Source organism: Amphibalanus amphitrite, unplaced genomic scaffold, assembly GCF_019059575.1.
Source record: "Amphibalanus amphitrite isolate SeventyFive unplaced genomic scaffold, NRLGWU_Aamphi_draft 000635F_arrow, whole genome shotgun sequence".
Taxonomy (NCBI): Eukaryota; Metazoa; Arthropoda; class Thecostraca; order Balanomorpha; family Balanidae; genus Amphibalanus; species Amphibalanus amphitrite.
In genome coordinates, this window is record NW_024882129.1 from 366516 (window position 1) to 387806 (window position 21291).

At 46.7% G+C, this 21291-nt stretch overlaps 1 protein-coding gene across 2 annotated transcripts; it reads left to right on the plus strand.

The window, feature by feature from the left end:
* The first annotated feature begins 2367 nt into the window (after window positions 1-2367).
* On the plus strand, window positions 2368-20306 carry LOC122363695 (heterogeneous nuclear ribonucleoprotein H2-like). 2 transcript variants are annotated; one of them, XM_043333232.1, is made up of 10 exons: window positions 2368-2480; window positions 8225-8319; window positions 8477-8635; window positions 8961-9104; window positions 9707-9845; window positions 17951-18102; window positions 18408-18619; window positions 18990-19109; window positions 19397-19607; window positions 20024-20306. In XM_043333232.1, the coding sequence occupies exons 2-10, from the start codon at window positions 8226-8228 to the stop codon at window positions 20113-20115; spliced, it is 1323 nt and encodes a 440-aa protein (XP_043189167.1). In that variant the 5' UTR covers window positions 2368-2480; window position 8225; the 3' UTR covers window positions 20116-20306. The 2 variants fall into 2 exon arrangements, with proteins under 2 accessions (XP_043189167.1, XP_043189168.1); XM_043333233.1 differs by having other exon boundaries at window positions 19397-19595.
* The last annotated feature ends 985 nt before the right edge of the window (window positions 20307-21291 follow it).

Consider the following 21291-nt stretch of genomic DNA (forward strand, 5'->3'; position numbering starts at 1 on the left):
TCATCCTGCCCTTTGCAGGCCCTGTACTGGTCTCTGAGGGCCTTAACCCTCGCCGGCCGGGGGGGGGGGGCGGGTGCCGCCCCTCCATAGGTTTTTTTTCGCGATAGCTCCGAACACGCCGGCGATAGAGAGCTGAAGCTTGGCATACCTGACCTTTGAATCAAACGGGATCTTTTGACACCAACCGCATTTTCGGGTCAGATCAGGTCACTGAGCCATGTGGTCATAAGTGAACCTCTGCACGGTCTTCAGATGTCGCATCTTCGCAACGCCCTCACTGCCAGAGGAGATTTCACAGGGAAATGAACCTTGGAGGATCTAGTATCCAATAGGAGTCTCTCAACTTGTATGATGTATATCTCGGATTTTTCCTAAAGTTCATATGAGGTCATGTCATTTTCGTGACCTCACCATTAGGTATACCTAAGTCAATGGGGATGAACTGAAAACTTTTTCTGGCGCCGGGAACGATCGATCTCCAACTATCTCAAGCACACCGAATCGTGATTTCATGCACTCCTTGCAAGGTTCGATGCGTCACTTTTGCAATATTGACCTTGCGCGACGTCATTTATGAAGTTATAAGGGTCTTATTAGTTTTTCGTCAATAACTAGGTACCGATCAAATTGAGCTAGCGAGTCGGGAAAGCCACCTATGGACTCAAGAAGACCTGCTGAATCGAATGATATGCGACATGACCTCCTTCGACCAATTTCGTGACCTGGGGACGCCGACCTGACCGTGACCCGAGGTCAACACCCTAAGTTTACCTCACCCAAACAAAAAGTATATCATTCGACGCGCCTGAGAGAGGCGAACACGATGCTGGCAAAATCGCGGCTCTGCGGCCATTTTTTGCGAAGTTATTCACCAAAAACGGAACCGTGCCTTGAGGCACTTGACCTGACCTCAGAGGTCACCGGTTTTTGTTTGTTTTGTTGGGTTAGGCCCTTTCGGTCCAATGAGACCATTTCAGAGCCGGAAGGATGATAGGATATGGGGGGAGACATTGGTCTGGCAGGCACCCTAGTGAGTCGCCGGGGCTGAGCCCGTCCAGAGGACAGGCCACCCAGCCCCAAGGCACTCACTGCACCCGGCTACGGGGTGCGCTCCCTCGGGAGCAGCGGTGCCGCTCCAAGGGAGCAGCCCGCATGAGATAAAGTTGCCTGTCCAGCCCGGAGGGGGTTGCGGTGTGGAGGAGAAGGATTTCAGTATCCTGAGGATAGAAGCACGGAACGGTGTCAGAGGTCACCGGTTGACCTAGGACCATAAAATCGGGTATCGATCTCTGCGTCTCGTAACGGCGCACACGCTCGTTTTACCGCGACGCGCTAGCTCCACCTGGGGCGAAACGGCGAGGGGGTCGTACCCGCCCCCCGCCCCCTCGGCCAGCGCGTATGTAGAAAACCTATAGGACCGGGCCGTGGAGGGTTAAACTGGCCTCTGAAGACCCAGACCGTCTAAAAGTCCCACACCGGCCTCTGATAAGTGATAGTCAGTCAGCCCAGTTGCAGTGGTCGCTGATATAAAACCTCTTAAAAACGTTATAGGCCTGGCTGAGCCTAGCTGGGCCGTTCATGCTGATTTTTATAGGTATATTGAAAAGACTCGCTTTGCACGTTTCACGCTTGCTCGTAATGAAAAAGTTGCTGGATGCCTCTGGAATTTGCATGGGTGCCAACGGCTGCGGAGGACAGGGAAACGCGTCCATCAGTTTGAGTTTATGGACGGGAGACTCCCTGAAATTTCAACCAATTTTTTTCTTTTTTTGTCTCGATTTTTTTTTACCTCTGAGCATGTTTGCGAAAACAAAGTGGCCGAAATCCGAGGAGAAATCGGATTTTGGGGGTAGGTTAGGTTTTGGACCTCTGGGACCCTGGCCCCCCCACTTTCGAAAACGTTCCTACGCCTATGGAACATTTGGTGCCTTCCTAACATGCTAGGTAGGATGAAGCTGTCAACTTAGTGGTTGACACCGGTTGACACCAGCTATGGATAGCCGGTAGGAGAGTATTATTTATTCATACGATTTCAATCATCCATGGGTGTTAATATTTTCTAACGTACCTAACAAAGAAAACACGCTACTGATAGTGGAATTTAGATACCAAATCAGCGCCATTACAATGCTGCCAAATCACCGCCATTGCACATTTTCGTGATTCGGGCGTCGCCATTTTGTTCACACTCCAACGTTGAAATAAATTATCAACTTCAATTTAAGTACGCATGGCACTCTCGTTTTTGAAATCTCGCATTTTGATTGGTCATATTTGAATCAAGATCTATAACAATACCCTAATAACCAATGAAAGTCGTCCATTTTGATGACGTCATGAAACCAAACAAGGGCTAAAATCCATAGAGCTGGCCGGCCGCCGGCGCTCTTTCTTTGCGGCGTGTCGTTTGTTGCCTGCGTTGGCGTCCGAATTGCTTGTGAAGCAATTTTAACTTATTGAACGAATCTTACTACAAGCAGGTGAGTTTTTCCAATTTTCACACGCGCTTTGCTTATTCAATGGATATTGCATCTTTTATAGTCTTCATGGGACAAGTTATTAGCATGCGCTGGTTTTGCCGCTTTGAAGAGAAATTTGCGGATGCGTGGAGGTGGACTCAGTCTATCGTCTGGAAGAAGATGGGCCCCTCTTGCACGGAAACTAATCCTGAATTCGCAGTCTCCTTGGGCGAATATGTCTATAAACTTGGCTTTGTATTTAGATTGAGATTCATATTTGATATTGATGGTCTGTGGACATAGGCGGCGGAACGGGGAGGGCACCAGGGCACCGTGCCCCCCTTTGATTTTGGCATTATAACATTAGCCCTATGGGCGTTGCATGGAAAGAATGGGACCAAAAGTCTGCAGTGCCCCCCTTATTTGAAGGTGTTTCGCAGCTACTGTCTGCAGACCATTTAGAATCACATAATCGATTTTGACTAAGTCTCTGTCATCTGTGCAAGAGGGGCCTACCTTCTTCCAGACGATTCACCTCTTCACTTTCTACTCGCAAGTGGAATATGAAAAGTCGCTACTTCTGAAGATGAAGGAGAACCCAAAGCTACTACATGCTCACCTCCGCAGCAAGAAGAAGTTCCGCTCCTCATTAGGACCAATTCGACTTCCTGACAGCACCACAACTGACAGTCCAATTGAGATGGCAGAATGTTTTGCCAAAGCTTTCGCCAGTGTGTATCGACCTGAAGTGCCGTCACACCCAGCACCTCACCAACAGTGTGATGGAGCACTTGAATCCGTCGATTTCGACTCTGCAGAGGTGAAGAAGGTGCTGATGGATCTCGACGTGAATTCTGCTATGGGCCCAGACGGTCTTCATCCCCGTTTTCTGAAAGAGTGTGCAGCTCACCTGGCTCGCCCTCTATCCAGGATATTTCATCTCTCACTGGAAGAAGGATCACTCCCCTCACTCTGGAAGCTATCGATCGTGGTACCAATCTTCAAGAAGGGGTCTCACGTCGATCCTTTGAACTACCGGCCGATCTGTTTGCCATCAGTCCCCGCAAAATGCCTGGAAAGACTGATCTCTAATGGTTTGAACATCTTCCTCAATGAAAACAACATCTTCATCGATCACCAATTTGGTTTTCGACCAGGGATGTCTACGGAGGACCAGCTTCTGTCCACTTACGAGTATATATCAAGTGAGATCGACAAAGGGAAAATAGTTGATCTTATCCTCTTTGACTTTGCAAAAGCATTCGACGTTGTCTGTCACCATATTCTGCTAGACAAGCTTGGGCACATAGGCATCGGGGGAGACCTTCTAAGGTGGCTCAAAGAATTTCTATGTGACAGATCGATGCAAGTGGTCGTCAAAGATGCGTACAGCGCACCAAGATACGTCAAAAGTGGTGTACCCCAAGGGTCAGTCCTCGGCCCAGTTCTTTTTCTAATATATATTAACCACATCGCGACAAACCTTAAATGTCACTACAAGATATTCGCAGACGATCTCAAAATATACACATGCATTGATAGTTCGAACATCGGCCGTGACACTGCAAGTCTGCAATCTGATATCAACCTTCTCCACGCAACCGCCAAGTCATGGGGATTACACATGAATTCAAAGAAGTGTGTCACTCTTCGTTTCAAGAGACGCTCACACATCTTGGATAGACCCAGCTATACCCTCGATGGACGTCAACTTCCCGATTCAGTCGCCCAGGTTGATCTTGGAATCCTCGTTGACGACCAACTGAAGTTCCATGAACACAGCAGAACAGTGACAAGGAAAGCCGGCGGCGTAGCCCACAACCTCCTGAAAGGCACAGTATGTAGAGAACCTGAATTTATGATACACATACTTAAAACGCACATCAGGCCTATTCTGGAATATGCGTCGCCTGTCTGGAACACTGGATATGTCCAGGACAGGAAAAGGCTGGAATCAGTGCAAAGGCTATGGACCCGCCAGATAAAGGGACTTGAAGGCAAAGAGTATGGGGACAGGCTACGAACGCTCGACCTTTACTCCATAAAGGGACGACTACTGAGGGCTGACCTGATCAAATGCTGGAAAATCTTCAACGGAAACTGTCCAATACAACCTGCAGATCTATGGGATATCTCCCGTGACACTCGTACAAGAGGTCATCCGTTCAAAATCCGAGTGAGCCGCAGTCAAGTTGACGCCAGAGCCCGCTTCTTCTCCCAGCGTGTCGTCCAAGACTGGAACTCCCTGCCGACCTGGGTGGTCACATCCAAGACACTGAAGGAGTTCAAGTCTGCCTTGGAAACCTGTCTCGGAAGTCGACTATTTGATTATCTCCAGTAGCTGAAAAAGAAACACACCCAATCAATCCTGCCTGTCCCTGGTAGGCGCCCCCTCTTATCAAGCAAGAGTGGGGTTATACGCGCCAGGGACTCCCATCCCCGCCCTTGTTCCTAATTCCCTCCCCAAATCCTCACTATCTTGTCTATCCATTCTGATTCATCTCATTCTCCATATGTTACTCACTTCATCGCACATCTTAGTCAACACTTCTTTTGTTGTTGCAAATTGCACAAAGACTACCTCCACCAGCAACAACTACACCCAAGCAGACGTACCATTCCAACCCTTAACAATTGCACAGTCCAGTTCTGAATGTCCTGCTTATCTATTGTCCGGGTTGGCACGTCTCTCTTCGACACGGTTTCCTGTCTAATAACCCTACCACCATCTGGGCAATGAGCAAGGAAACCTAACAGGATTGAGCAAGTTGATAAGTGTATCTTGTGTTCGGTGACTGATGAAATGCACATTATTGCTTATACAGGTATAATTACATGACATCATTGAAATGTTCAGGTTCCTTCAGGATATTGATGACCTTGGTCCAGGGCCTTGTCTAAGAGATTTTCACGGCACTGGCGGGCCAGAGAATCAAGGAGCCAAACCTAGGGTGCCCCCAAATCCTGATTTCTCACCAGATTTAGTTCACTTATTTTTTATCATAGCCCTGAAACCTGATGGACTTTTTAAACCTAAGAAAAAATACTACCTAGCCCATGCCTTTGCATTAGTTCATAACCTCCTCACATTGCCCCACCAGACAGTAATAATCGTACAAAGATTGAAATCTTAGTTTTTGGACCCGCTACACCTTTTCTTTGTAATTTGGTCATTTTTATCATTTCATACTCTCATGAATGCCTTACTATTAATCATAGTTCAAAGTTTACAACTTATTTCCAGTTAACCTGTAAGAATCTTGCTCCTGTTATGGCTATTGCCTATTAGAGAGCAATCACTTATTTCTATGCGCTTCTGCTCCTCTGGTTCGTGCAAGGTAGAGTTAGAATGTTGAAATCAAATATTTTCTGAGAATAAGCGAGTGAAATGGACAGTTGATGCCCTCAAATGACCTGAACATTGACCTTATCTCAGCAATTTATGACAAGCGAATTCGAGAACGAGCAGCAAAGGCAGTCTTCTTTATACAAGTATACATAGGTACCATCTTTTTTTGCAGAGGGGTCAAGGCAAAAGTGGGCCCTGAAATGGGATTGGGACCATGCACAGTGCTTGTGCTTACTCCCAAAGTTGAGGAGCCCACTCTGATCTCTGTCATGCAAGTCAGCCTCTGTACTCTGTAGTCTGTTGTCCAACTGATAGCTGAGGCCTCTTGCCAGCCTTTGAGAGCCCCACATAGGCTCCTGACGGAGAAGAGCCGCACTAGCCTTTTTGGGTATCACGCCAACCTCTGAGAGCCTATGCCAGCATGTAAGGACCCTACAGGACCTTGCACCACTCTCTGACGACCCTACACATGGTATCTGAGGTGCCATCCCACGTGATTAGATTATTGAGTGTCCCAAACCACCAGTTCTTTGGGCCTTTGCCGGCTGGCGGGCCTCCCGTGGGCCTAATGCTGAGGGACTGCCCTTGCATATATTTTTCCCGAACCACATCGGTTTCTAATGGGCCCGCCGGCTTATGAGCGTCAGGTTCCTAGCTCTGATGGTCAATGCCAGCTTCTGGAGTTCTGGAATCTGGACCCACGTTGGCCTCTGGTAGGCCACACTAGTCTTTCCTGTCCCCAGAGACAGACCACCAAGCTGAGCTTACGATCACCCAGAATGGGAGCCTGCTTCATTACGGTTAGGAGCTACTCTCGCCGCACACCGGTGACCGTCCAGCCAGAAGTTCAACGTCGCGTAGTGAGGACGACGATAGGTAGAAACAACAGATTGAGGCCCCGAGGACAGTAACAACAGATCTATACCTATGTAAAGAAGAATTTGTGGGACAGGAGTTAAGTCGCCTGAAAACCCGTAATGTAACGTGTTGCTGAGCGAAAAAAAATGGTAAAAATCAGGTCAACAAAATTAACACGTGAAAACATTCTCAGGTAATCGGGTATATCACTGTGCTCATATTGCACCCATATTTCGTTTACGCATTTTTTTTTTATGCGCGCTGACACCTTGCAATAAAAATTTGTTTGTCTTTTCTCTTTTGTCGGGTCCCCAGGTCCCAGTAGTGACATTTTTACCCTGATGGAGGGGGGGGGGGGTGGTGACTGCGGGGGTTTGGCCCCCCGTTAACATGTTAGACGAGGCCCTGCGGCTTGGTCACCACCAGACTGGTTTAGGTTTAGGTTTAATCGGATGTGCTGGGGTAGACTAGGTGACTATTTGGTGCCCACATGAGTTACAAGGTAGGTACTAGGTATACTGGTCACTGGACTGATGAATCTAAGGTATAGTGTCGTTTGCACCATGAATTGGTCTAGCCAGTTATCGAAAATGTTAGTGCTGTTTGTCAGTACAACATCTTCTGGTAGTTTATTCCAATCATGGGGTATATGATTTGAGAAGAACTTTGCCCTTTCATTAAATTTCAATCTTTTGACTTTCAGCTTCTTGCTGTGGCCCACAGCTCTGTAAAGCGTGGGCTTGTCAGGCCATAGTCACTAGCATACCTATAACATTTTAGTTTTTTGTGACGTCATCGTGCAAATAATGCCTTTTTTCTGAGGAAATATCTTTAAAGGAATTATCAGGGTTTGAAATGGAAGGAAATCAGCATAAGTTGCCTATTAGTAAACCCTGCAGACTCTGCTGATTTCTACCATGTACATAGCATGCACAATGGTGCTATATTTTGCAAGTTATAGCAGTTTGAAAATCGGCAAAATTGTACTTACTCCCGCAAAACAAGTACTTGGGCGGCCAAGTTGGCCCATCACTAAAAGGTAAACAAAGAGCGGCCTTGAGAAATATCGCAAGACTGACGATTTCCACAAGATGTCTGTGCTTTGCATTGGGTTGTGATGTACGATGCACTTTCTTGTGAAGAATTCGAAAAATGGAAACAGTTTGAAGATTTGCTCTTCATAAAGCAGCAAGCTTTTGGAACTCGTAACTCCAACATTGCCTACCTACCACAAAATAAATGCGCTGGCATCATTGGTGAAACAGGGCCCCAAAATCTCGTCGAAACCTGCCACGTTTTGCAGTCTGGGATCACCAGATTGGAAAAGTTCATATGCTACTCTGGATGCCCTGAAGACTCTAGTGCGTTATAATTGGGGTAAACGATTTTGCACTGAAATTTTGGCATGATTGGCACAGAAAGTTGTGGCTGTTTTGTGTCGAGTTTTTACCTTTTTAACATTCAAACACATATATGAAACTTTGGGAACGCAGCGTCCAAGACCGCCTTTGTGGATCCGCCAGTGCCTCTTGACAGCACTCTGCCCTTCTGCCGGCAGAATGTCTGGAGACCACAGCTCTGACGAGGGATACGTTGTCCGCGCCCGCGGCCTGCCCTGGTCCGCCACAGAGGAGGATGTCATGAAATTCTTTGGTGAGTCAATCTCTGGTAACACATCTCTAGTCATGAGGCGGAGTCCCAGGATAAGGTGCACTGCTTTGGAAAAGTGATTCTAGCTAATGTTAGGTTGTAATCGACCACCCTATGTTTTATCTCGTCATGTAACACATCTCTCCGCTGTCCGTTACAGACAACGTGAACATCAAGGGCGGCACTGCTGGCATCCAGCTGACGCTATCACGCGAGGGCCGACCCAGTGGCGAGTGCTACGTCGAGCTCTGCTCCGAGGCCGACCTGGATGCCGCGCTCAAGAAACACAACAACAACATGGGACACCGCTATGTGGAAGGTAACGGCTTTAGGATATGCGTTGGGTTGGTGAGAGGACTCAATCACTAGTTCTAGAAGATGGTGACTTCTATCATGCTAACTCCAATGATACTGAAATTTTTGGCTTAGAATGATTGTGATTCGCGTCCTATACCCACGACATACACCCACCCGGAGCGAATTTGCGTGGGTGTATGTCGGCTATATCTGTATGGCATTATTGTCCAGTTTTGCTGCTACTTCGGCATAGTGGCGCCTGCTAACGGCGTATGATGTCCGGCGAATATTTCCTACGTTTACCCTATGCATTATGCAGCTAACGCCTTTCTTCCCCGCCTTTGCAGTGTTCCGCTCCAAAAAGTCTGAGATGGACTGGGTAGTGCGCCGCTCGGGCGCCGCGGCTGCCTCGCCGGCCGATGAGGGCTGCGTCCGTCTGCGCGGTCTGCCCTACAGCTGCAGCAAAGAGGAGATCGCCAACTTCTTCTCCGGTGAGCTGGGCTCCATGGGACAGGAGCGGGTGGTGAGCCCAGGCGGGCGTGTGTGAGCGTTAGGGAGACTCCCGGCACCGAATGGATATTACAGTCAGTCACCATTACGCTGGTGGAGAAAAAGTCGCATTTTTAACATCATAGGGCATCATAAGGCACAGCTTTGGGCACAAGTCGCTTCATTTCTTTAGGATTTAGGAGGTGCCTGGGACAAAGGCTGTTGCTAAGGCCTAATATCATAAACATTTTGAGACTTCTTGCAGTTTTATGATGGGTAGCGAAGATGACGCCCATGAGATTGGTTGGGATTATCCCATTATAGCTACACGATTCATTCGGGCAAACATGACGTCAAACTTAAAGAATACCTTAAGCCTTCACGGCAATTTTCACGGTCTACCAGGGTTCAGTATTATAAGCGTGTGGTGTTGTCCCCTTCCCGTCCTGACCAGACCCGTTCTCCAGTTGTGGTACCTGAGTGTGAGTGTGCGTACCTGTCTGTGAGAGTGAGTGAGTGCACGGGCCGGCCGGGGTGGCAGGCGCGCGTGCGCCGGGGCGGGCCGGCGAGTGACGCGCCCATCTGTCTGTTTCTGGGTCTGCAGGGTTGGAGGTGGTTCCCAACGGGATTACCATCCCCCTGGACGTGCAGGGCCGGTCGTCGGGGGAGGCCTACGTCCAGTTTGTGGACAAGGACGTGGCTGAGCGGGCCATGGAGAAAAATAAGGAGAAAATCGGACACAGGTGGGGGCAGAGCTGAGCGCGCGCGGGTGAGGTGAGGGTGGCGGTGACTCAGGTGGTTACAGGAGACAGAGCGGCGCAGAAGACAGAGCGCGGGAGAGGTGAGGGTGGCGCCGCGCCGGAAGGAGAAAGCAGGGAGAGGTGAGGGAGACGGCTGGATCGGCGCTTCGCTACCGGTGGATGGGTGGCACCCAACGCTCGGGAGAGGTGAGGGATTTAAACGTGTTATAATGTAGTTTATTGAATTCGGAATATGTTATTTGGATATGGAAGCCTGAGATGGGCGAAATTTTGCCCCACATTGCAGTTTAAACTTAAAGTGAAGCCCACTGGAGTCCAAATCTTACGGAAGCTTAAGTAGCCGAGTGTTGCTGGCATTTAACTACCACATACCATTATCTTGAGGGATGAAACAAAAATTTTATCGTACTATTTTAGATCATTAAAATGACTGTTCTTCGTTGCCTGTCGTAGGACACGTTAGGCAACTTGATACTGAAGTCAACCTGTTGGTTGACAAATGCTTCGTATCGACTAGTTACGATGCACTGGCGTGATTTTAGTGGAGTCTGGAAACTTCCGCACTCTCAGTCGACATTTATTAAAGGCAAACAGGTTGACAATTTTTATTTGTGTTATCTGAATGTGGTGGGTCGAAACTATTATGAACTATAATGGATAAGAGATGCGCTGACGCTGATTAAAGAACTTACGCTAGCCCAGTGCATTTTAAGACGTTAGCGATACGATTTTGCGAGTCTTGGGTTCAACTCGAATGCTCGATATTACGGCAATGCTGTTGTTGAGGGCGATTCTCGCTACATATTAACCTGCTCTAATGGGTTAAAGGGAGATAATGACCTTTTTCCACAAAATCTGAGTTAGGACCATTTTCTGACAAAACACAACAAGTTATAATGTAAATTAAAACCATTTTGCTCAATTCGGTACCTTGCCGCAAATATCTCAACTTGAAGTCACGTTAGCGGGGAGCGCTGAAAATGACCGTTGAATAAGTACTTACATCACTTTTTGGTACTTGCATGTAATTTTGTAAAATGAGCGTATTCCTTACATTTGATCTTCATCACATCTAGTTAGTTAATGGTCGTCTATAGTGCCTTCAAAAGATATTCATGGTTTGGGGGTGGTTTATGTCTAAATTTACGGAACTATTTTTCCTGTTCATCATCTGACGCCATATGCTGCTATTTTAGTAGCAACGACTCAATTTTGAATCGGTCCCGCCGACTGCACAATAAAAGAAGATAGATACAACACTTTTGCGGCATCACTGAAAAACTTATGCAGTACTGTTATCAAAATTCTCATAACACCGTTCGACAAACCTGAAGTCTTTTTGAAATAAATATGCTTGTATTTTTCGCTTCAGGCTCTGACGCCAAAATAATGAATTTCGTAGTCGCAATCGCAAGATTTGGCTGCGTTTCTGGCGCATGCCGTTCATTTTTGCCGCATGCCGCATGCCGAAACAAAGAAGAGTAGGCACTATGTACCCCCGAATTAGAACCGTTGTTTGGTCTAACTTTGGGCCGTGTGGGTAACTTTGTTCCACGAGGAAAAAAATGTCTAAATTTTAATCAGCTTAATACCTATGCGCGAGAAATGGCATTTTTGGGCCGGAACCAATGAAGTAGTCAATGATAAACCCAGGGACACAAAAAAATACGTAATCATGTCGATTTTGGATTTTCTAGATTTTTTTTGGTGAAGCTCCTTTTTTCACCCAATATTGAGGTTTAGGTAGGTCCCTGTACAGGGCTCAGATGCTACCAGCTGAATCGATTTTTGCAATTTGCCTGAATAGGACATCATGTGAACTTTGCATTCGACTATTGGTAATTTATTTTCCTCAAACATTTTTTTAAAATTTGGGGGTGGTCAATGTTTATACATATTTTTTTGCTGTTAATTCAATAACTTTGGGCCACCCGCAGGAAGGGTAAATCCAGGGGTTATTTAAAGTTCCGACACCATATGATGAAGAGGGTCGTCGTGTCGTTCGTTGTGTTCCGTGCCTTTTATTGTGTGTGGTTCGTCGCGTCGTTGGTTGTGCGTAAATGTCCCAGCGGGATACGTAAGCGACCTACAGTCATGATGGTGTGCATCATCCCGTGACTATGTTTGTACAATGTACAAGTTTGCTGTTCCTTTTTTAAAAGCCCCTAAGTGGACCAATGTATCCATAACGACCGCTAACATTGATACTTTTGGCTTTTCCATTGTTTTATTGATGCATTTATTCATATGGTACAAAGTTATTTTTGTGCGGGTAACATTGTGCCACTCTAATTTCAAAAAAATAAATTATATGTCATTATCCAAAAAAATTAAGAGTGACTATAGGTGACCAGCATGGATGTCACTGCCTTACTGCACAATTTCCTGAACATTTAAAGGAAGGGTGCCACCTTTTGGACACAACGCAGTTTTTACAAGATTAGCCTCACATGAACCTAAAAACCGGCTTCACTTACCTATGCTCGAGACGGTCAGCATTGAATCCGCACGTGAAGTTATCATTTGCGAGTTTTGCTGCCAGCATTCGGGCAGGCAAAAATCTTCAGCACTATTTCCTCGTCGTGTTAAGGGTATTTTATAAAACATGAAATCAGCAAAGGTATGTATAAAAGTTATACTTTTGAAGCATGTTTTATCATTTTGAAAGGGTATATTTTTTCTTTATGGTATACACTTAAGTTTTAAAATTTTAATTGGGAAGTTTTTCTAGTAAGTTGCATGAAGGGTGAAGGGTTCCATAGATCTCTTAAGCATTGTAAAGGAAAAACCTTTACTCGACTTATTTGATGTTCTTTAACTGTTGGCAAATATGGCCAACAGTTACCTACTTGGTTACCTACAACTTAGTTCAAATCATGTTATCTTCTTCCTTTTTATTTGTTCATCTTTTTGTCTCAGTTGCGCCATCAATGCAAATGGCAGAATGATATGTTGCCATGACAACAGGATATGCCAGCCGTCCTAGCTGCCACATCAAACGACCTTGAGTTGTAGTGGTGATATAAACAACGATCTTTTTTTTGGCCAATGTATTAAATGCAATGTTTCGGTTTTTTGTATATTGTGGACGCGCTAACCACGTCTAAAAATTCAAATAAGTAAAATAGATTCATAGAACAAAAATTTCGGAAGGTGGCACCCTTCCTTTAACAAAATAATTTGGAAGTAATGCGAAGAAAAGTCAAAAACTGGTATAAAGTTAAGCCAAACAACGGAATCTAATTAATTCTAAACCGAATTAACTCTGATTCAAATTAGAATCCTTACAACCAAGCAACGACAGGGCGATAACATAAACAAAAACCCAAGCGTCGCTGTTTGAAACAAAAGCGCCATATACTGCGACTTTTTTATAGAGAAGGACAACGCATTTCGGTGGGTGTTACAAGTACTGCAAGTACTGCTTCTTTTTTGCCAAAATAAAAACCTTTTTCACATACGAAAATGTGCTAGGAAATTTTCATATTTTATAGAAACTACAGTAGAAATAGTATAGATGTCGAGTAATTTTTATTTAAGAAAAAAGAAAGCTCATTATCTCCCTTTAAGTTTTGCGTTAGCAAAGCACCTAAACACGTGACTGCTATAACTTGGTTGACGTAATGTCTGACGCTTCGATAATTGATGATGTGGAAAGGTGTCGGCGCTCATATTTGAATGCTTCCCGCTTATTCGTGCTTCTTCCGTTTATTGGTCATTTATGGCAAAGTGGGTATTCACTTGTGCATTTTGCAGGTTGAAACAATTACCTTTTGATTTATTATGTTGAAACGAAAACTTAATTGAAAAATTTAAGCTAAAACTAACCTATTAAGCGACATTTCTAAACCAAATGACGAATGCACAGCAATGAAAAACAAATTATCGATTTTTTACTATCATCAAACATTTTTTTAGATGAGCCACATTCTGTGGAGCTGCAAATTTAGCTACTTAGTATGAACTGATCTTTAACGAGGGTCATATTTTTGTTTTTGAATTATTTGAGTATAATTGTGTGAAGAGTTAAGACCCTTTCTTCGTACTATATTGAAGGCGTAGTGACTGTGTCCCCACCCCACCCCCTCCTTGTGCTGATGCTGCGTGTAGACTGTATGTATAGGCAGGCTCACCACACTGGAAGGGAGCCGGGAGCGGCCATCGGCTGGGTCGGCGGGGACGGCTCAGGGAGGTCGTCAAACAACGGGAGGTCAACATACCACCGGGGAGGTCAACAAAACAACGGGAGGTCAACAACGCACCGGGGAGGTCAACAAATCACCGGGGAGGCCAGCGAATCACCGGGAGGTCAACAGGTCTTCAGTTTCAGCGATGGAGCTTATCCTGCTCTGAGCCTTGCTCAGGCCTGCCTGAATGTTGTGCTGACCTAACGCTTCTTGATGCATTTTTTTCAGGTGGACTACTGTAAGAAATGGTTGTGTTTTCGTGCTCGATTGTTACTAGTCTTGTCGGCTGTTTTTGTTTGTTTCTGCTCTTGACCCATGGGAATCTGGCCTGTTTATTTCTTCCGCGCACATTTGATTATCACCGGGTCATATATTTTGGCTCCTTTCACTGATCACTTATTCTGGTCAAGAAATCTCGAGTTAGTTTACACGTTTCTAAAAGTTCCCACTTATGAGCTCGATTTCAGTGTAGTGACATTTAATTATCGCTGTGGATTTAAACATGCTATGTTGTATTGCCACTGATGGGTTTGTTTCATGATGCATTCTGAAAGTTTATGCTCTCTATCGTCCTTACTTCCCTTTCCCTTCGCACACTTCTCAAATCCGAATGCTAGTGTCTGGTCAAAGACATGGAACAATTACCAGCCTATATTGCACAAGCTTATCAGCTACATTTTAGTTCGTTTTCACCGTTTTGCCGGCGGTATTTGGCATTTGCTATTATCTATTTTTATTTTAGCTGTTATATTTTCCTGAAATTCTGTGGCAATGTACTGAAAGTTAACCCGCGCCCGGCTGGGGGTCCTGGATTTCCACGCCCTGCTGGGGGGGGGGGGGGTGTTTGAACACCCCCCCCCCTTGTAACTCGGCTCCTGGGCCACGTAGCGATACGCGGAAGGCGGCGTTCGAAAGAGCGTCAAAAATAATGACGAAATCACTTCGGTCAATTTTTTGGTCAGGTCAAAGGTCAGGTCACCAGAGGTCATTGAAGGCAAAATTTCGCCGATTTCTAGGTCGAATGTCGAAAATTTCCAAGAAGCCAACGCATAACTCGGGAACCAATAGAGCTACAGCGCCGCGGAAAAGCGCATTCGATAGCCCTATTAACGCGCTTTCTGAGTAACACTCTCAGATTTGACCTAACGTCAAAGGTTTTGCCTGCAGGGGGCAAAAACTGCAAAAATAGCCGATTTTTTGGAAACAGTTTTTCTGCAATAACTTTTGACCCAAGCCTTGTACGAGCTTACTTTCACCGGCATCGTGTTCCTCTCGTCAAGACGCATCGAATGAACTATAACTTGACCTTGAAAGGTCAACTTGAAAATTTGACCTCAGGTCAAGGTCATGACCTGACCGGAAAGGGTCATGTTGCATATCAGTCGATCCGTATCGTCGAGCTGAACACATCTAAGGCGTTTTCATCGCTCTAGCATGCCTCTATCAAAAGTTATTTGCGAAAAACTGTTAGATACCATTCGTGACCAAAGATGACCTCAGGGCATAAACAAGGGTCACGGACACCATTTTCATGTTCAGTGTGTCTAAACCACTTGTAATTCGGTGTTTGGGAGTGTTTATAATGTCTTTCGTCCAAAAGAGGCGCATTTCAATTTTCTCCCATTGACTTATAATGGGGAGGTCGCAAAATTGGCCTGGCCTTAGGTCATCGATATCAAAATTCTGAGATATACATTTTGTACATGCTATTGCTCTTAGCAATCGCTGAAAGTTTTAAAGCGATCGGTCACTCGGTGTAGCTATGACAGACATTGAAACATTTTATGAGGTGAGGTCACTTCAAGTGACCTGGTGACCTGACCTTGAATGACCTTGGTCTGAAATTTTTACAACATGTGTAGAATTGATGTATGATAAGGTGTACCAAAAACGGCGGCGCTCCGCGCCGCCGTTTTTGAGATATTCGCGAAAAACCACAAGGGGGGTGTTCACGCAGGATTGGAGCTTCAATAACAGGCGCTGGTGAGGCACAGAATTAAACGCCTTACTAAAGTCCAGGAACACCCCCCCCCCCCAGCAGGGCGCGGGTTAAGATATGCATTATGCACCTTTTCATATTTAGATGCTGCCGGTTGGCATAATTCGGCTGAGCAGAAACGACTGCGAATATTGTTTGCACTTATTTTTTGACATGTTGGTGCAGAGTAGGGGAGAGTGGGGTAATTTGGCCGTTTTTTTTTTTTAGAAAACGATGTAACTAAAAATCAACAGCACATTTCTGCATTTTCTCAACGCTGACAGGTGTGGCATACATTTTACTTTCTTGGACAGTAAACTTGAAATGATAGAGTAACTACTTATATTGAAATTGTGACGTATTACAAAGGTCTGCAAAGCGGCCAAATTGCCCCACTAGCAGGGTTATTTGGCCGGGGGTGTGGGGCAATTTGGCCGGTGTTAGTTTGAGGCCATGATTTTTGTTATAGGCGAGTCAGCTTCACATTCAGCAATGACGCGTGTCCTACGACGCATTTGAAGGATTTTGGAGGTTGACTCAGCCGTCACAGGGGTCGAAAATAGTCAAAATAGCGGCTCTAGATGCGATGACAGTTTTTTACGAATAACTTTTGAAGTAATCAAGCTAGGCCAAAACTAAAAGTACCATCGTAATTCTCTCGTCATTCCGCATCGAAACATGTACGTGTTGACCTCGAGAGGTCAAGGTCAAAGGTTGGCTTCAGGTCACGTTACCTCAGGTCGCTTGACCTGAAGGTTACGTGAGTTCAAGGTCATCATGTATATCATTCGATGCGCCTTGACGAGCTGAATACAATGATACCATTTGCGCGGCTGTATCTTTTTTCTGTAAGTATTTATTAGCAAAAAAGCGTTAAGTAACCTTTGATGACGTCACATGCCCTTACAGCTGTCCAGTAGGAAATATGGCATCAAGGTAGTCAAAGTTGGTCATGAATTATGTCCTTTATGGTATAATTGACCATGACAACTCGGCCGTCCCAGCATAGTGACTCTGAGCGCACCGGCCAAGTTGCCCCGCTAGTCCCGGCCAAATAACCCCACATTGCCATTCTGAAAATTTTTGTCTATAAAGTCGTCATGGCTGTACAGAACTAGATGAAATTGCTCTTGGAACCGCTGAACACCCTCAAAAATGGCGCTATAATGTTGGAATTCGTGTACGGCCCAAATACTACATGTTATACAAATTTTAAGACGGAAGTAAAAGTTACCATTTTCTAACGAAATTCACCTTTTATTAATTTTGAATAAAAGTAAGAGGGGGAAAGTTTTGACATTTGTTCTCGAGTTAGTTCTGCCGACGACAAATGACTAGAGCCTAAAGTTATTTCATTCACTTTTATCAGCTTTCGTACAAGTGGGGGCGGCCAATTTACACCACCGGCCAAATTACCCCACTCTCCCCTACTTTGACCTGTATATTGCAACTTATTCTTGAACTAGACTATCCACACAATACTGCAAAATTTCGTTCCTACAACTTTGTCCTGGAAGTTCAATCCTACAAAAGTGCGTGATCCTTTTTTGCCCTTTTTCTTGAGTGTTTTGTTTCCGAAAATGAATGTGTGCTGTTCCATGAGTATTGTGCCCGTTTCTACCCATCCAGTTATGACCTCTTTATCCTCGGTCGTGCTTTTTAATGTTCTTGCTTCTCGTATCCTTACCAAGAGTGACTTCAGTCCCTCAGTAAAAGTATCATTATCATTCTTTATCTTCCTGATCTTATCCCCAATAACATTCTTTCATTACACCAATGGTACTTTTTCATGTCCATCCAACTTCACCCTATCTCAGAGCAGCATTCTGTCCTGACCAGTTCTGTCATTCCATTCATTTCGCCTCCCCTCCCCCCTCTCCCTATAAACGGCGTCATCTATAGCGAGTCCTACCGGCCGGCAGGTACATTGAGATCTTCCGGAGCAGTCTGAATGAGATCCGCGCCGCACAGGGCGCCGGTAAGGTGCGCCCGCTATCGGCCCGGCCCACTCCGTACGACCGCGCCGACCGCTGGGGTGGCGGCGGACGCTTCGGAGGCCGCGGAGGTCGCAGAGGTAAGGGCTCTGGAAATGTGAGCGGTGTGTGGGATAAGGAAGGTGGCACCGATTAGCGTGGAGAGAGTTTGGTAACACACCTGACCTCTAACATTTTGTTCGTTTGCTGTTCAAAGTCCTGTTATGGGAAAATTACTTTACATTATTTCATTTTACAATATAAGTGTCATTGATGCAATGTCATAAAATGCCCAACACGAGTCATTTTTTTTTTCATTCACTTAGCAGCACGCCGCCTGATCATTTCTCTCCCATTAATCTTTTTTCTGTATATCCTCTGACAATTCACCGGTCCCACCTCGCAGGCTTCCAGTCTGACTACGACGAGTACTACGGCGACGCCAGCACGGGCACCTGGGGCGCCACGGGCGCGGCCAGCGGCGGCATGGGCCGCGGCTCCGGCGGCGGCGGCGGCGGCATGAAGAACATGGGCGGCAAGGGCTGGCAGAGCATGACTGGCCACACGGTGCACATGCGCGGCCTGCCGTTCCGCAGCACAGAGTCGGACATCATCGACGTGAGTGAGACGCAATGTGTGCTGGTGTGTATGTACTGTCAACTGTGTAATCAACGTAATGTGTTAGTGGTCAGGTTGTTGAAGTGACTGCTGTCTTGGCTATCTTAATTCACCATTCAATGTGCAATTCATGTAACTGACTTATGTCTCGACTCTCAAATCTGATTTTAAGGATCTTACCTGTTTTCGATGTGTTTGTACCTGATCTGTGCCAACTGTCTATTTCTGTGTAACGTCTAATATGTATCTGACTTATGTCCAGCCTGCTATCTCACATGTGTTCTCAATGTCTATGTGTCTGACCTGTTTCTCAGATCGGTATCTGCTCTATCTGACCCAAATCTGGCTGGTGTTTTCACGTCCCCGGCAGTTTTTCCGTCCGCTGAACCCTGTGCACGTGCACATGCTGTTTGACGACTCTGGCCGCCCGTCCGGCCAGGCTAACGTGGACTTCTCCACTCACGACGAGGCCGTCAAGGCCATGGCTAAGGTCTGTATGAGCGCCGCCGTTTGGGGAAAACATGAGATGGCGATTCGTGAGGGAGAGCATTGATAGCGCTTATGACGTGGTCCTGCTTATTATATGCAGCAAACATATTTGCCTACCTGATGCATTTGCGTGGTCGATATAGTCGGTATTGTTTCTTTTTGTTTGATGCTGCCTGGTTAATTAGCGTTTTCCACGCGTAAGTGGTACATGGGCTCAGCTTTTTACACCACAGCTTGACCGCTAACCGCCCCCGTCTCCCTCCCTCTCCATACTCTAATCACGCACAGGACAAGTCGCACATGGCTCACCGGTACATCGAGCTGTTCCTGAACAGCACGCCGGCCGGAGGGTACGGCGGTTACGGCGCCATGGCCGGCGCCGGAGCCGGGGCCGGACAGGCCGCCGGAGGTCTGGGCCGGGCCGGGTTTAACGGCGGCCAGTGGGGCGACGCTCAGCAGGGCGGGTACACGGACGCCGCCTACGGAGGTGAGTGGCAGGGTGAGTGAACTGCGGTGGGTATACGGACTTCCACGGAGGAAGGTGAGTTACTCGGTGGATGCGATCATGCGGGGATGGTGCTTACTGTTTATCAAGGCCGGGGGAGGTCGGAGGGGGGGGGATGTCCTTACTGCTTACTTTCGTATAAGGACAGCTGCATAATATGACAGGTGAGTGACTTGGGGTGTGTACATTGGCGTCGCAAGTGACTATGCTACTTGGACAACGCCTTTAGAGGAAGGTGAGTGACTAAGATAAGTTTCATGTATGGATTTAATGCTAAATGATGATTCAGATGAGGTGACTTACATTTGATATCCGTCTTGCAATATTTCCTTTACGTGCAATCCCAGCTCCATTGACGTGCCTGCCCCTCACCATGCACAGTGTCTGATCGTCCGCCCTCTCGCCATCAGGTGGATTCGGCGCCGGCGGGTACGGCGCCATGGGAGGCTTCAACGGCAGCTCCCAGATGGCCGGCAACAGCTACAGCGGCACCTTCATGTAGACGCCCCTGGGCCGTGGCCGCTGCCGGTTCGACCGCCGGCTGACATTCAGCCCAGCGAGGCGCCCCCGGCCGGCCAGCGCGACCTGCGCCGCCGGCGCCCCGACCTCCCCATTGTCAGCATTGTCATTCTGTCTCATCGCTCGCGCGCGCGCACGTCTGTTCGCCGCGTAATACAGTTGTGCGCGGAGAAATGAACTGGTTTGGAGAGGAGGGGCTACCTGTGAGAATCTAGGGAGGGACAGTGGGGATTCGGGGGAGGGATGCTATTGGTGACATGATGGACACGTATGAAATGTGGAGTTCGATGTTCCAAAGGTATGCTGATGTAGGTCTCATTTTGATGAGCAAGCCACTCAGAAAGTGAGATCCCGGCGGCAACGGGCTACGATTTACGGAAGCCCGTTACGGTACTGATCAAGCGATCGGGGATGGATAATAAATTACGGACGAATTTCTCTGTCATGTTGACATGTCAGCATTGCTCTTCTGCAGTACCCGGTCACAATAAAAATGCGTACCAGTAATTGGTATTCTTATGGGTGGGCGAGCATGTTTCATTTGCTATTTTATTTCCTTTTGTACTCCTACGCACGTTTGCAGGGGCCTTTACTCTGGATCGGGACGTGTATTTAAAAATGCAGGCAATAACTGCAAATTCGATTCTGTGGGTAGGGAATCAGGGATGTCGGGATGGGGTCATGGAGATAAGTTCGTCACTCGCCGAAATCTAAAAAAAAAGCAATGCGCGATATGCTGAGCGTCACAGTTGGTCACAGTCGACATGTCATGGTCTTAGTGAGTCTGTCGAATCATAAACGTCCGTTTGCTACAGTAGCAACCGTGTTAGGCAAGTAATTGTGTGCAGTAACTGATCGTGTTTAGCGATAAGCAGGTACACTTTATTAAATAATGGTAGCAGGATGCGCCCAGCGCTGGCCGGAGAGGACTGGATATCCTTTTGTCGTAGGGCTGCACTCCTATGGTGCCATTGAGCACCAAACATGCTGAACGCTCCCATAAAGGTATCTCAGACTAGCGTTGGTTCCTGAGAGACTGTTGTTGACCCAAGACGAAATGGAAGCCTCGCGCGGGAACAACGCTCGGAGATGGGGTTGAGGGTATTTCAGGATAGACGCTGAAAAGTGGGACCCTGCAAGCAGAACCCTGGGCTCGAGC